Raw genomic sequence first — 16,556 nt, forward strand, 5'->3', positions numbered from 1 at the left:
ACGCTTTCCTCCCCCATCAGTGACCAGTTCCCTGAGTGCAGCCGAGCAGGCCCTGCTGAGTGGTGATGAAGACCGGCTGTATGAGGCACTTCGCTCCCAGGCTTTGGGCCTACACCGCCTGCAGGCCCAGAACAAGGGCTGGTACCTCAAACAGCTGATGGCTGCCCGCGAGGACAAAGAACAGGTACTGTAGGTGGAATTATTCCAGGTTATTTCTGATTCGTCCCATGCTGGGATATCTGGAATACCATTGCTAACTGCGTTGTGTTCATTAGGGCATGAAACAGACATATGACAATGTTTTGAAACAGGAAATGAAAAATATGTGTGTGCGTGACAAGGTAGTCACTCCCTGTTTCAGTCCGTTTTCTTCCTTTTGATGCTTAATGAGCACAACCCTGGTTGCCCCCCCCCCCCCTGATTTTCTATGTGATGTTGATCACCTCCTCCATATCTTAGATGTGAGCTTGTTCACAGGTTTACACTGTTGAAAATAAAACTGAATATTCCACAACCCTGTTTTGAGTAGTTCCTCTTTCTTTGTCTTTCCCAGAATTGTCCAGGGGAGGCGCTGACTAAAGATGAGTTGCAAACTGGAGTAGATGCAGCCAATGGGATTGCAGCAGGCTATCAGAAAAGTAAGCAGCAGTCAGTGCTCGGTCTGGGGTGAGGTGTCCACTAGGTACAGATCTAGGATGTGCTTTCCTCGACCAATCCTAACCTTAAAGGTCCAATGCAGACAGTTTTTATCTCAAAATCAAATCATTTCTTAATTGGGTAACAAGTGCCTTACTGTTCTATTAAAATTGTCAAAAATAAACAAAAATTGCCTCTAAGCGAAGAGCCATTTCTCAAGCAAGAATTGAGACTGTCTGGGAGTGGAGGGGAAAACTGAAAACTAGCTCTTATTGTCAGAGAGGTTTGGAACTGTCTTTCTTATTGGTCTATTAACTAATTTACCACCTGGTGATGTCACCAGGCAGGCCAAGACTCCATCCCACCAACCAAAACAAGCTGAAATATCAGACGATCTTTTCAAACAGCTCTTACACTAAAAGGGCATTATCATAATATTCACAGTATTATTCCAACCTCATTGTGTGTTTTTGGTTACAACATGATTCCATGTGTTATTTCATCGTTTTGATGTCTTCGCTGTTATTCCACAATGTAGAAACTAGTACAAATAAAGAAAAACCCTTGAAGGAGTAGGTGTCCAAACTTTTTTGACTGGTACTGTGTAAGAAAAAAAAAATTAAATTGATTAGAATTCTTTTTTTTTTACATACAGTACCAGTCAAAGGTTTGGGGGCACCTATTCATTCAAGGGTTTTTCTTTATTTTAACTTTTATATTTTACATATAAGTGTGTGTGTTCAGACCCCTTGACTTAGTCCACATTTTGTTACGTTAGATGTTTTCTAAAATGTATGAGAATTTGTTTTATTTAATCCATCTACACACAATACCCCATTAATGACAGAATGAAAACAGGTTTTTAGACATTTTTGCAAATATATTCAAAATAAACAGCTAACTTAGTTACATAAGTATTCAAACCCTTTGCTATGAGACTCGAAATTGAGCTCCGGTGCATCCTGTTTCCATTGATCATCCTTGATGTTTCTACAATTGATTGGAGCCCACCTGTCGTAAATTTTATTGATTGGACATGATTTGGAAAGTGACACAGCTGTCTACATAAGGTCCCACAGATGACAGTGCATGTCAATGCAAAAACCAAGCCATGAGGTTGAAGAAATTGTCTGTAGAGCTCTGAGACAGGATTGTGTCAAAGCACAGGATCTGGGGAAGGGAACCAAAACATTTCTGCAACATTTAAAGGTCCCCAAGAACACAGTGGCCTCCATTTTTAAATGGAAGAAGTTTGGAACCACCAAGACTCTTCCTAGAGCTGGCTGCCTGGCCAAACTGGGGAGAAGGGCCTTGGTCAGGGAGGTGACTAAGAACCCGATGGTCTCTCTGACAGAGTTCCTCTGGGGAGATGGGAGAACCTTCCAGATGGACAACCATCTCTGCAGCACTTTACCAATCAGGCCTTTATGGTAGAGTGGCCAGACGGGAACGCACTCCTCAGTAAAAGGCACATGACAGCCGCTTGGAGTCTGCCAAAAGGCACCTAAAGGACTCTTGGACCACTATTCTGTGGTCTGATGCCAAGCGTCACGTCTGACGGAAACCTTACACCATCCCTACGGTTAAGCATGGTGATGGCAGCAAGTTGTTGGGATGTTTTTCAGCGGCAGGGATTGGGAGACTAGTCGAGATCGAGGGAAAGATGAACGGAGGAAAGTACAGAGATCCTTGATGAAAACCTTCTCCAGAGTGCTCAGGACCTCAGACAGGTGCGAAGGCTCACCTTCCATCAAGACAATGACCCTAAGCACACAGCCAAGACAACGCAGGAGTGGCTTCGGGACAAGTCTCAATGTCCTTGAGTGGCCCAGCCAGAGCCCGGACTTGAACCCGATCGAACATCTCTGGAGAGACCTGAAAAGAGCTGTGCAACGACGCTCCCCATCCAGCCTGACAGAGCTTGAGAGTATCTGCAGGGAAGAATGGGAGAAACTCCCTAAATACAGGTGTGCTAAGCTTGTAGCGTCATACAAAAGAAGACTCGATGCTGTAATCGCTACCAATGGTGCTTCAACAAAGGACTGAGTGAAGGGTCTGAATACTTATGTAAATGTGATATTTAAAAAACATTAATTCTAAAAACCTGTTTTTGCTTTGTCATTATGGGGTATTGTGTGTAGATTGATGAGTGAAATAAAACAATACATTTAAGAATAAGGCTGTAATGTAACAGTGTGGATAAAGTAAAGGTCTGAATACTTCCAGAATACACTGTACACACATACACAACACAGGATAATCACATTTTTGACTGCACTAGTGGGGAAACTGACCCAAGATCAGCATCTAGGGGCTATTACCTTACTCTTCACTCATTACCAACTGGTGTTCACGTTATCCTCATGATGACATGGCCTGCAGTAGATCACTGCAGTTTACCCTTTAGTTACCCACATCACTGGCTGTTTTATGTTCCTGTGCTGATTGCAGTATGCTTATCACATGTCTTTTCCACATTGTTTTTAACCCTACTGACAATCAGGCTACTCTGTCTTCCGTTTGTGGTTTTGACCCTTTGTCTCTCTCTCTCTTTGTGCTGTTTATTTTTGATTGTTGAAGTTTTAGCTTATTTTTCACTTCACAACTGCTGCAAGGATTGGGTTACACTTCCCCTCTACCTCTCTTCCCCTATATACAACCACTTGCTGATTTCAATCTGTTTCCACTAGTATTGCTACAGAACATACTCAAAAAATACTTGCCACCCTGTATCTCTCTGTGACTAGTGTGTTAGTCCTCCTGTCTCTCTGTGACGTGTATTTAAGCCTATTCCTCACCCTGTCTCTGTCGTGTATGTAATCATGTTTCTCACCCTGTCTCTCTGTGACGTGTATTTAAGCCTGTTCCTCACCCTGTCTCTCTGTGACGTGTATTTAAGTCTGTTCCTCACCCTGTCTCCCTGTGACGTGTATTTAAGTCTGTTCCTCACCCCGTCTCTCTGTGACGTGTATTTAAGCCTGTTTCTCACCCTGTCTCCCTGTGACGTGTATTTAAGTCTGTTCCTCACCCCGTCTCTCTGTGACGTGTATTTAAGCCTGTTTCTCACCCCGTCTCTCTGTGACGTGTATTTAAGCCTGTTTCTCACCCTGTCTCCCTGTGACGTGTATTTAAGTCTGTTCCTCACCCCGTCTCTCTGTGACGTGTATTTAAGCCTGTTTCTCACCCCGTCTCTCTGTGACGTGTATTTAAGCCTGTTTCTCACCCTGTCTCCCTGTGACGTGTATTTAAGTCTGTTCCTCACCCCGTCTCTCTGTGACGTGTATTTAAGCCTGTTTCTCACCCTGTCTCTCTGTGACGTGTATTTATGCCTGTTTCTCACCCCGTCTCTCTGTGTATATAGTGTTGCAGGCGGTGGAGAGGATAAACACGGCCGTCAGAGCGGGTGTGCCCGAGAACACTGCAGCAGAGCTGATGAACCCTGATGCCCAGCTGCCCGAGGTCTACCCCAGCGCTGCCGACCTCTATCAGAGAGAGCTGACCAGCCTGCAGCAGCAGAGCCCAGATGTACGTACGCACACACACACACACACACACTGTTTCAATCGATGTGAGCCACAGTTGGACATTGTCAGGCATTACAACCTTATTGATGATTGTACATATTACCAAACTTATTGACAATACATCTATAAATATATTTTCAGAAAGACGTATTGGTTAGCTAAACTGTCAGTAATCCACAGGGTTCAACATGGTTGGACATTAGAAGTCAACTATATTGATGACTTAAGTACAATGTATTGATAAATGTATCAGAGGTATGGATTAGTTGAACCTTCTGGTTGTGTTCCCCAAGGGTTCTCTGTCCCACCCGGAGCTACTGGTTGCCGTGGAGATGTTGTCGTCGGTGGTGTTGATAAATAGGGCGTTGGACGTGGGTGACCGGAATTCCATGTGGAGACAACTGGCCAGCGCCGTTACTGGACTCAGTAACGTAGAGGACGAATACGCACAGAGGTACGCACAGAGACAGACACTTGTCCGTCACTAGTTGTGTAGATCCTGCTGTATGCTTTTGAAGACATCTTCAGACCTCACTCCCAGATTTGGAAAGACGGGCACCATCTACAGTAACCTCAGAGATATGAAACTATAAATGATGTATTAATGTGTTTTCTACCCGTCTAACCGGATCATGTAAACGCCTGTCATGTTTTTGTTGTTGCTGATAACTACATTTACGTTGTAGTAAACATGTACGTCTGTAATCTACAGTAATTCAATTTCTGGCACTCAATAAATGTCCCGGTTTAATATTGTCTATTCGGTTGACTGGTTAGTCTGTAACTATGAGGTTTAATATTGTCTATTCAGTTGACTGGTTAGTCTGTAACTGAGGTTCATTAGAAGAAATAAGATGGTAACAATAATTCCCATTCATTTAGGATCAGCACTCATTAACCCTGGTGTTGGTGTCTCAGGTATATGGATGAATTGATGCGGCTGAAGGCAGTGGCCAGGGAGGAAGGCAGTGACTATCTGACCTGGAACGACATCCAGGCCTGTGTTGACCAGGTCAACTTGACCATACAGGAGGAGCACGAACGTGAGTGGACCACACACTTGAATGCACACGTACAAACATGTGCGCTCACTTGCAGGAACACACATGCACATACTTGCCAGAATGCATGTACACACACACACACACACACACAGCAGAACTCTACTTCCAAGACTTGTAACCCTAAAATAGGTCTAAAAGAGAAGGAGACCACTGATAATGAGTCACTCCACCTCATTTATTTGGCTTTTCAAGATCACTTGACCTCGGTATTCCTCAACATGTTTGAAAGTCTGAGACATTCCCATAGAGATGTACATGAGAGCTCATCTCCAATCTTTATAATGTCCTCTAGTGTGACATTGGCAGTGCCGTGAAAGCACTCAACGGTGATGCCCGTGCTAAACAGGCTTTGGGCTTAGTGCACCCTCTATCTAACTCTATGGACATTCCTCATCAGTCTGAATTCTGAGTTAAAAAAAGAGAACGTAAAGGTGATGTCATAGAAACAGTGGTGTCATAAGATCTTTAAAAAGATAGCATTACTTTGTCAAAAATAGAACTCTTCCACTAATAGATGGACAATGCTAACATATGGGTTTTAAAGTGTCTAACATACCAGATTGTCTCTTCTACCTTCCCATATCTATGTCTCAGGCTAATCCTTATGTTTGTCACTTGTGATGTATTGTATGCCATTGTGCTTGTGCTCATAAATGCTTCAAAGGATTTGTCCTTTGCTAACAATAAAGATGTCTTAATCAACCCTTTGTTGTGTGTGTGTAGGTATTGTGGCCATCGGTCAGATCAACGAAGCTCTGGATGGGGGAGACCCACAGAACACCCTAGAAGCCCTCCAGCACTCTGCAGCCAAGCTAACAGACGTAGACCCCTCCGTCGCCCAGCACTACTACGACAAACTGCTTGAGACCCGCAGGGAGAAGGCACATGTAAGGACCAATTGATTTACACACACACACACACACACACACACAATGGGTGTGTTTTGGCACAGAGCTGCTTGACTGGGTGGGTTTTGGCACAGAGCTGCTTGACTCATGTCACACCTTAAACACACTTTATGTAGCGCACAAACACATATTACACACCCTCTCCTTTCTGCTTTTACTGGGACGGTGTCTTTCTCAACTCATCGTAATGACCTGGACCAGTCACCTGGGTGTAGGTGTTAGACTCCTCCACTTTCTCCTTCTGTGCTTGTCTCTGGTTTCAGAGCATTCCTGACTGATGGGAGTTTGTTTGGTTTCAGAGCATTCCTGACTGATGGGAGTTTGTCTGGTTTCAGAGCATTCCTGACTGATGGGAGTTTTAGCATCAGTGTTGGATGCCGTTGAATCACACTAGCATAGAGCTAACCCTGCAGATGTTCTCATCTGAAAGGTTTTTTGGACCTAAAATTACAGAAAATTGAAAAACTTTGATGCAAAAACACACTTGACTGAACTATTTACATGTAAAATACAAAGTAGAAGCAAATCATTTGGTACTGTAGATATTTTCAACTGATAGACACTTGTTTACAATTGAGTAGAGAAGCAGTTTCTCGTCAAAGCGTCTGTTTGCTTGGTGATGGATGGGTCCCGAGGTCGGCAGAGGTGTGTTGAGTGCACGATGCTACGTCGGGATTATGCAAACACCCGAGGCACTGTATGCAAATAAAGCGCATCTACAGTTAGTTCACAGGTGTTTTTTTTCAATAGGTTGTTGAGTGTGTCTCGAAGACAGACCTTCAAATATAGTGGCTAACCTCTGTTCCAACCTACGCTTAATAAGTATGGTGTATAAACATTGGGAACATTGGTGTCAGAAGTGGGATGGGGCTACCTTAAGGACTACAGGCTCCGTACAATAAGTAAACATTTATCTTTGTAAGTTTCTTTCAATATACACGTCTGCTAAACAACCACAATATTATTGTAGTCATGCGTAAATATAATTTTTAGTCTGTGTATAAATATTCTTTTTGAGTGGTGTTTTCTTGGCTGATGTCCTGAGGGACAGTGGACTGACTCCATGTGATTCAGCTCTATCATCCCCACATGACTCCCACTAACCCCCTCAGTGATGTCATGGTGTGATCATGCTTTCTGCTCCCCGGCTGGTCCTGCTTACCCCTCCCACTCACTTCCTGTCTGTCTCGCACCCCCATCTTTTCTTTCATTTTCATTCTCTCTCTTTTTGACTGTCTCTCCTTCCCTCTGTCTTTCTTTTCCCTCTCTTTATCATTTGAATTGAATTCAATGGCTTTATTGGCATGGGAAACATTAATATTGCCAAAGCAAGTGAACTCTTTCATTCCTTTCTCTTTTATCTCGCTCCCTCTTTCTTTCTCTTCCTCCTTTCAACTTAACAACAAAAGGACTGACTAAAATAGCCTTTATGTACAGCAGTCAAACTGTATAGCCCAATTCAAAGCCAAACATAGCCTTTATGTACAGCAGTCAAACTGTATAGCCCAATTCAAAGCCAAACGGGCTGACAGACTGTCGGTCTTGTTACTGGGAAGTAGATTAATGTAGATACAAGCCATAAACTCATTAGACCTGACACACACTGTCTGACTAACTTGACTGTTATCTTGCCTGGGTGGGGTGATGAGTGTCGTTGTTCTTGTATGTGCACATCTATGTAATGGTCCCATATGATGTCACCGCTCTAGTCCCACATTTGGTTGTGTTTTCTGTTTGCTGGTGAAACCAAGGTTAACAAGACTGTAGAAGATGCAGGTGGGGTCAAAAGGGTAAGGGCCATGGCATACCACAGACAAAAGTGCCGATGATGTGAACTGCTGTGGGGAAGACTGTAATGTAGAACCACACAGAAGTCACATATTAGGAAATTGTGATATAATTATTGGGCCAAAGCTTTAGTTTAGCTCAGTGAGCTGCACTTTCCACAGAAGCTGGCTTGTCCACGTTTTTAACCAGAATGACTCGTCATTGATAAAACTTAAGGCCAGAAGCATTAAATAGGAAGTGTCCACAGTGTATCTATTTCTCGCTCAGTTTTTCCTGTTAGAAGTTGGCCTTTAGATTGATACGACACATTTAGTTTTCTATGTTAGATGATAGACTAGCTTGGCCTCCGCCCTTGTACTCTCACAGCCAGTGTACGGGAGAATGTTTTAATTGTCAACAATGGGCTGGTCACATCTCAAGCGTTCCCGTCGTGGCAATGTGACGTTTGTTTGCCAAGACCTTTTTCCAAATCACGCTTTTAGGGAACGAAGGAAGGAAGGAGAGAGAGAGAGAGAGAGAGGAGGGGAGTGGTGGGGAGCTGTAAAGAAAGCAAGCCATTTCCCTGGTGATCTTTTTCACAGGCATAGGAAATAACAAGCCAGGACTACTCTGTCTGCTTCCTTAAAAGGGCACAAAGCTGAACACTACACCAGAAGGGGACTTTTCATAGTAGACCCATTTAGTTGGTTTCACCTGGGCCCTCAGGGGATCTTGTGGCCCCTCCATGGGTCTGATAGCTGAGGGGAGGATTCTCCTTTGTGGTGGGTTCGTGTTGGACAAGACCGACAGACATACACTGAGATTACAGAACATTACGGACACCTGCTCTTTCCATGAGACTGACCACCTGGATAGGTGAAAGCTGTGATCCCTTATTGATGTCACTTGTTAAATCCACTTTAATCAGTGTAGATGAAGGGGAGGAGACACGTTAAAGAAGGATTTTTAAGCCTTGAGACAATTCAGACATTAATTGTTTGTGTGCCATTCAGAGGGTGAAAGGGCAAGACAAAATATTTCAGTGCCTTTTGAACAAGGTATGGTAGTAGGTGCCAGGCACACCGGTTTGTGTCAAGAACTGCAATGCTGCTGGGTTTTCACTCTCAACAGTTTCCTAGGTGTATCAAGAAGGGTCCAACACCCAAAGGACATCCAGGCAACTTCACACAACTGTGAGAAGCACTGGAGTCAACATGGGCCAGGATCCCCATGGAACGCTTTCGAGTCCATGCCCCGATGAATTAAGGCTGTTCTGAGGGCAAAGGGGGGGGGGGGGGGGGGGCGCGCAACTCAATATTAGGAAGATGTTCCTAATGTTTGGTATACTCCGTGTGTACACACACCACACAGGGGTAGGGGTCAAATATCTTCATTGTCTCCAAAGGATCAAATCCATGGCTGAAAGTCCTGCTCTAGCTGTGACTCCACTACGGTGCGTTCAGAATTGGATGACTCAGTCAGACACACGGCACAGACACAGGAAGTTGTTAGAAACAAGAAGTTCCGGCTGGATTTCAAAGGCCTGATGCCGCTCATGTGCTCCACAGCTGCAGGTGGAGGGGGTTGATAGGACATGGGGATAGTAGCAGATGGGAAGGAATGGGAGCTGTTGAAGGAGAATGAACACAGGGGTATATTCATTATGGTGGAACTTTCAGATCATATCTGGCTTTATCTGTTCTATTCTTTTCTGTAACATCACGCCCTCCTGAACAGGCCCCAGGTTAATACATAGAATCTGATTTCAGATCGTAGATCTATACTTTTGTGCAATGATTCACTAATGAATTTTTTAGCCTTTTGGTGGACCTTACAGCAATAGGTTTCAGATATAGTTTTGTAGACACAACTAGGTTTCTAGTGTGTGACTATAGGCCCCTGTTCATTAGAGCACGCAGCAGCAAAACGTTTGTAAAAGAAAACAAGTGTTTCTTATTGGACAAGTTCAAATAGTGTGTCCCTGTTTCACTCCAGGTCGTGCCTTGTGAACACGGCCCAGATTTCTTTCTCAGACCCTGATGTTTCATCAGGGAGTGTTCATGTGATGCCAGACATCTATGTACAGCCTGTGATATCTGTGCCAGTCTTGTGGTCTGAGGGTTCAGCTTGACTGGCCAAAGTAAACACGGTGGGGGGACAAGCCTGGTGCTCTGTACTAGTCCAGCTTCATCACTCACATCATCATTAAAGCATGCACGGCTCTGTGTGTGTGTGCATGTGACTCATGCTCACTGTGTGTGTGTCCATGCGGTGCATGTGCACTCGTTGTGTTGTGATGTTTTTATGTTATGTATACGTTCACAAGCTGCTTTGTGACCACTGACTCCGCTCTGATACCAGTCAACATCCTGGAATAGAGGAGTTCCTCTGTAGGAAGACTTTATATAAGGACATGTAGGGACTCGACTGCATTACTGAGGCAATGAAGGGAGGGTTCACTGGCTAAGAACACCACCCTATCGGCTTTCACTTCCTCTATTCTGATCAGGGGTCTGTTCAGTAGGGCACACAACGCAAACATTTAAAAAACCTATTGTAAAAAATTGAGCGTTCAGTCCCTCCTCCCTGTTTTAGTCTGTTTTCTTCCGTTTGGTGCCTAATGAACACAACCCAGCAGTTGTGGGTTTGTCAGGAGTCCTGGTTAATAAGATGCGTCCTTCTACTCCCACCCCCTCTCTGGCACCACACCCTTTCTGTATCGCTTACCTGCCACCAGCTGCAAGGCTTATTTACAAACCAATATGAATTAGCACTACCCCCTTATTTACTGCCAATAAAGCTATCCTGCCACTGACGAATTCCCTTAGGTACAGCTCTAGGATCTGCTTCCCCACCCCAATCCTAACCTTAACCATCTGTGGGGGAAATGCAAAACTGACCCTGTATCAGCATGTAGGGGCAACTTCACCCTGAATGTTGCTAGCGCAGCCACTACCTGCCTACCTGGCTTGCACAAGGAACCACACCTACCTTGAGTTTTGGTATCGGTCTCCCCCAGCCCCTCTCCCCTGAAACACGGCAGGAGGGAGGGGCAGGTAGGTGGGGGAGGCACAAAGAGGGGCCTGTACTGTTGGCCTATTAGCAGCTAGCCCTGCCAACTCCGGAAACCAGCACAGCTAGCAGAGAGAAAGAGTTAGCTAGCTGTCTGTGCTACTGCACACTTAAAATGCAGAGACTTGACAAAGTGTTTCAAACTGTCATGGTTTCAGTTAGCTAATGTGCTCATCCAATTGACTTGTCATGATGGTCAAGAATGTACACGGGGTACTGCTGTTGAATGCTGTTACAGGAATGTGGACTGATATGAGAGGGTATTGCATACTTCTGCAACTTAGATATCAGACTAAAGATGTAGTGTCTCACTGCCTTCTGTAGGCCTTTGCACTAAGCAGGTGTTTACTGCTATCAGATGTTTGGTTTATAACATCAGCCATTATTGACTTCTGTTCTCCATCTCCTGAGATTGAATTTGATTTCTGTTGATATAACTGGAATGACCAATGTCCCGGATTTTCATATGGAATTCTGTTGTAAGTTTTGTGGGCGTGACACCCTGTACTGGTCTATAGAGTTGCCTTTCCTGTGGTTGGATGCCATTTAGACCCAAGTACTCTTTCAGCAGGAGTAGATCGCCCTCCAGTGGTAATTCAGTAGAATGGCAGTAAATATGCTGCAGACCCAGTGGGCGTGTGCTGTTTTGGAGTGAGACTGACCGCCTCGCTGTGTGTTCTTCCAGGAGACCCAGGACCCCTCCGCTGTGCTCTGGTTGGATGAGATCCAGGGCGCCATACTGATGTCCAATAAGGATACCCAGGAGGCCTTGCAGTGTAAGAATAGTACACACCCTAGCTGTCCCACAAGCACATTTTCCTCAGGGTTCCAAGCAAACCTGGGTTCACATAGTATCAGTTTTCTTTCAAATACATTTTATTGACTGCCTGAAGTGTCAGAAGGGCAAGCTTAGCACATTTGGGACTGTTCCATTGGTTCCATTGTGGCAGGCAATCTCAATCAAACATAGCTAAGGTATTTGAAAGATCACATACTATTTGAACACAGGTTTGGTTCCAAGCTATGTCTTGTAGTAAGTAGAGCATGATGAAATACTGAAAAGCCAAATAAAAAACCCTTGATAAAGAATGATGACTAGTCTCCCTGTTTCCTCGTCAGTCTCCCAGGCCATCCAGGCCATCAACAGAGCGGTGGACAGTGGCGAGGCGCCGAAGACCCTGGCTGCTCTGCGCTCCCCTGGGGCCGGCCTCTACGGAGTCACCCCTGAGTGTGCCCAGAACTACCAGGACGACTTGGCCAAGATCAGACAGGACAAGACCCAGGCTGGTGAGGAGGATGGTCATAGATGCATCCCAAATGGCAACCTTTCCCTACATAGTGCACTACTTTTGACCAGACCCCTATGGAGGGGGATATACTGTATATGCCCTATATAGGGCATTGGGTGCCATTGGGCCACAGTCATACACTGTGGACAGTTTTCTTTTATTACTTTTGTTTTGTGTTCATTACCTGCAATTAGTTTCTTCTACAATGGAGTTAGTGCAGGAACATATAGGTTCCATTAGTAGTTGTGACTAAATGGCATCAGCCAGAGCAAGTTAATGTTCATAGTCAAAAGATGGAGCTTGATCACTTGCTTTAGTACAACAGACAAGGCATACATGGTTCCTTGACTGACAGATGGATGGAGCTAGATATATCAAGATGTACAGTCTGTAAATAAATTGGTGAGAAATATGTCCATAACTGTGTGTGTTCATGCTCCAGGTGACAACGGCAGTGACTGGATGAAGCACTGGGTGAAGGGAGGACACAACTACTACTACAACCTGAAGACAGGAGAGGGCTCCTGGACTGAACCTGCAGACTTCCTCCAGAACAACACCCAGCTCAACAAGGAGGACATCCAGGTAGGCTAAGATGGAGACTGGGTGCCCTGGGGTGAAGTTTCCCCTGTACAGAGCTAGGATCACTTCCTCCTGCCCATATCATAACGTCAACCATTAGTGGGGAAAATGTAAGACTGACCGTGTCTAGGGGCAATTTCACCCTACACCATACTGGGCTTTGCCTCTTCCTCTCTGGCTGTATTCATTGAGGTGAAACATTCAGAACCTTGCAGATAGAATTTTAATGAATAGAACATGCATGATTCCCTCTTACATGAGACTCATCTGTTCTACAAAATCCATTTCTATGTGGAGGGTCTGTAACGCTGCACCCTTCTGAACAGGCCGCAGTACTGTGGTGATTTAGCTTTTTGGAGCATGCTAACAGCGCTCCTCCTACCATTCCCATTGTTTTTAAATGAAATGCTAATGCTAAACTCATCTGTAGCGAAGCGGACAACCTCAAGTCTTACATTGTTTATGGTCATGCGGCGAATGTATAGGTAAGATCATTGTGCGCAACTCAGACTTTAATATAAATCATTCAATAATATCAATAGTAGACTTGCCAAAAAAATAGTAGGTAAGTGCATGGATCCCAAGTCTGAACACTGTCATGGTCCATACAGACTACTTTCTTGGTATCTGTACGATTAGGTGAATTTACTATTTGAGTGAGATTTTCCTTTATCATTCTCACTTAACTCCCATCTCTTTTGCTAAAAACAGACACACCTTCCACTGCCACCCCTAAAGCTGTATTGTTGATAGTATGTCATTATGTAAGTGGTTCTGTGTGTGACTGGCTCTCTGTTGTCAATCAGTCTGTGGTTTCCGGGGTGACCACCACCTACAACCGGGAGCAGCTGTGGCTGGCCAATGAGAGCCTGATTGCCAAGCTGCAGGCCGGATGCCGTGGCTACCTGGTGAGGAAAGGCCTGAAGGAGAGAAAAGACTTCCTGAAATCCCAGGACCCTGCCATTACCACCATACAGGTCAGAGGTCAAACTCTTCCCTTCCTTTGGACATGGAGTGAATTTCAATATTTCCTTGATTCCTCACATCCTTTCTCATCTCCTTCTCAAAGTCCATTGGAGCAGAAGACTTGAGATTCCTCCAATCGGCTCTTCTCCTCCAATGCGCTTTGAGAAGGAGGCGAGGAGAGGCGGCGTGAGCAATCAAGGAAATACAATTGAGATTCACCCATAGACATTACACATTTCACAGTACACACTTTAAAAATATATACATTTTAAATGTGACCTTTATTTAACTAGGCAAGTCAGTTGAGAACAAATTTTTATTTACAATGACGGCCTAACCCAGTCGACGCTGGGCCAATTGTGCACCGGCCTATGGGACTCCTAATTCTATATGCCTATGGGACTCCTAATTCTATATGCCTATGGGACTCCGAATTCTATATGCCTATGGGACTCCGAATTCTATATGCCTATGGGACTCCGAATTCTATATGCCTATGGGACTCCGAATTCTATATGCCTATGGGACTCCGAATTCTATATGCCTATGGGACTCCGAATTCTATATGCCTATGGGACTCCGAATTCTATATGCCTATGGGACTCCGAATTCTATATGCCTATGGGACTCCAGGGGCGGCAGGTAGAGCTTGGGCTAGTAACCGAAAAGTTGCTGGATCGAATCCCCGAGCTGACGAGGTTAAAATCTGTAATTCTGCCCCTGAACAAGGCGGTTTAACCCACTGTTTCTAGGCCATCATTGTAAATAAGAATTTGTTCTTAACTGACTTGCCTAGTTAAATAAAAAATAAATAAAAACCATGGCTGGATGTGATGGAACATACACAACCCCAGTGCTACACAGCTAGTCTCACATCATTCCCTAAGCCTTCGACAGTATATCTATCCAGTTCTGCAAACACTGAAGGGTTTGGGCCAAGTGGGAGCTGCTGACATTTTTAAAGAAAACATTCGACCACTTTATTGCCCTGTTGAACTTTTAAGGGCCAGTTTCCCAGACCCAGATTAAGCCTTGTCTAAGAGCACTTTCAATGGGGATTCTCCATTGAGCAGGATTTTTAGTCTAGGACTCAAACTGTCTGTGAATCTGTCCCTAAAAATGTTCCTGTGCTTCTTAACACTGGTCCTGTATATTTGTCTGTCTATCTTACAGGCTCATTTTAGAGGCTACAAGCAGAGGAAGGTCTATATAAAGAGGAAGGAGTACCTGAATGACCACAGTGAGGATGCTGTAAAGGTAAGGTCTCCACCTACTGTACGTGTAGCCCTCTTTATAATAAAACAACAATACATGACCTTGATTGGTGGGTCCTGTTCATTGAGGCATGAAACATTCTAAAACGCTTTGCAAAATAAACATTTACTTTTCTTATTGGACAAGGCCAGGTTGTCCCTCCCTGTTTCAGTCCATTTTCTTCTCTTTTGGGCCTTAATGAACATGAGCCTGTGTTGCTGCTTTTCCTTTAAGTCTGAGGTTTTTGGTGAACTTCAAAGCTTTCTTAGTATTGACCTAGTTTAATTTATTTTTTAGATCCAGTCGATGGTGAGGATGCACCAAGCTCGCAAGAAGTACAGAGACCGCCTTAAGCACTTCAAGGACCATGTGAGTTGATTTATTTAGTTAACCCTTATTTTACAAGATACGCAAGTCATTTGAATGTATTAGTAGCGTATTAGTAGTGGGTAGTTTGAATCCCAGATTGAACAAATGTTAACCATTTGATATATTAGGGGTACTCAACTGTTACCCTACGAGATATGGAGCCTGCTGATTTTTCTGTTCTTCCTGATAATTAGTTCCTGGTGTCCCAGGTCTAAATCAGTCCCTGATTAAAGGGGAACAATGAAGAAACGCAGTGGAACTGGCTTCCAGGTGCAGAGTTGAGTTTGAGGGTGAATTACTATACATCAAATCAAAGTTTATTTGTCACGTGTGCCAAATACAACAGGTGTAGACCTTACAGTGAAATGCTTACTTAACCAACAGTGCAATTTTTAAGTAAAAAAAATAGGTATTTCTGTAAAATGAGTATGAATCTTTGACGAAAGACAAGTAGCTAGAAGGTCCAGTAGCTTGTAGAGTCTGGTTCCTGTCAAGGTTTCCTGCTCCCAGGGAATGTTGCCTTGTTACTATGCTACTACTTGACTCTAGCCCAGGTAACAGCGAAGCACGTTGTCAATTTTGTGAAAAGCGCTACATAAATGTGATTGATGTGAGTTGTAGTTATATGGTGTGCCCAGGACCGTCTGTTCTCTAGTTAACTGGAATCGCTGTATGATGTCACATCTAACTCTTTATATCCTCGCCTGACACATCCACTGACATTTACTCTCTGCTGCGTCCCAATGGCACCCTATTCTCTATATAGTGCACTACTTTTGACCAGAGCCCTATTAAGGGAACGGGGTGCCATTTGGGACACAGTCATGTTCTTGATCAGTGAAGTGACTGCTGTTTGCTCTGTTGTGGCAGATCAATGAAGTAGTGAAGATCCAGGCGTTCATCAGAGCCAACAAAGCCAGAGACGACTACAAGACACTCAGTGAGTATGATGATGATGAGAACCCTCACCCACCACTGGCTTTCTCTTTTCACCATCTCCTCTCCATACGGAGTCTCCTCTCCGTACGGAGTCTCCTCTCCGTACGGAGTCTCCTCTCCGTACGGAGTCTCCTCTCCGTACGGAGTCTCCTCTCCGTACGGAGTCTCCTCTCCGTACGGAGTCTC

General features: G+C 44.4%; 1 protein-coding gene across 1 annotated transcript in view; it reads left to right on the plus strand.

Moving 5' to 3' along the window:
* The window catches only part of LOC129852945 (ras GTPase-activating-like protein IQGAP1), a 56,530-nt gene that overhangs the window by 28,783 nt on the left and 11,191 nt on the right, over positions 1 to 16,556 (plus strand). Inside the window, exons 10-22 of the mRNA XM_055918545.1 lie at positions 21 to 184; positions 554 to 638; positions 3,998 to 4,161; positions 4,454 to 4,614; positions 5,079 to 5,203; positions 5,948 to 6,111; positions 11,657 to 11,747; positions 12,091 to 12,258; positions 12,703 to 12,845; positions 13,649 to 13,819; positions 14,982 to 15,065; positions 15,360 to 15,431; positions 16,302 to 16,454. Coding sequence (XP_055774520.1) covers positions 21 to 184; positions 554 to 638; positions 3,998 to 4,161; positions 4,454 to 4,614; positions 5,079 to 5,203; positions 5,948 to 6,111; positions 11,657 to 11,747; positions 12,091 to 12,258; positions 12,703 to 12,845; positions 13,649 to 13,819; positions 14,982 to 15,065; positions 15,360 to 15,431; positions 16,302 to 16,454 — 1,745 coding nt within the window. The remainder of the gene's footprint in view (positions 1 to 20; positions 185 to 553; positions 639 to 3,997; positions 4,162 to 4,453; positions 4,615 to 5,078; positions 5,204 to 5,947; positions 6,112 to 11,656; positions 11,748 to 12,090; positions 12,259 to 12,702; positions 12,846 to 13,648; positions 13,820 to 14,981; positions 15,066 to 15,359; positions 15,432 to 16,301; positions 16,455 to 16,556) is intronic.

The sequence above is a fragment of the Salvelinus fontinalis genome, chromosome 4 (genome assembly GCF_029448725.1).
Source record: "Salvelinus fontinalis isolate EN_2023a chromosome 4, ASM2944872v1, whole genome shotgun sequence".
NCBI classification, from domain to species: domain Eukaryota; kingdom Metazoa; phylum Chordata; class Actinopteri; order Salmoniformes; family Salmonidae; genus Salvelinus; species Salvelinus fontinalis.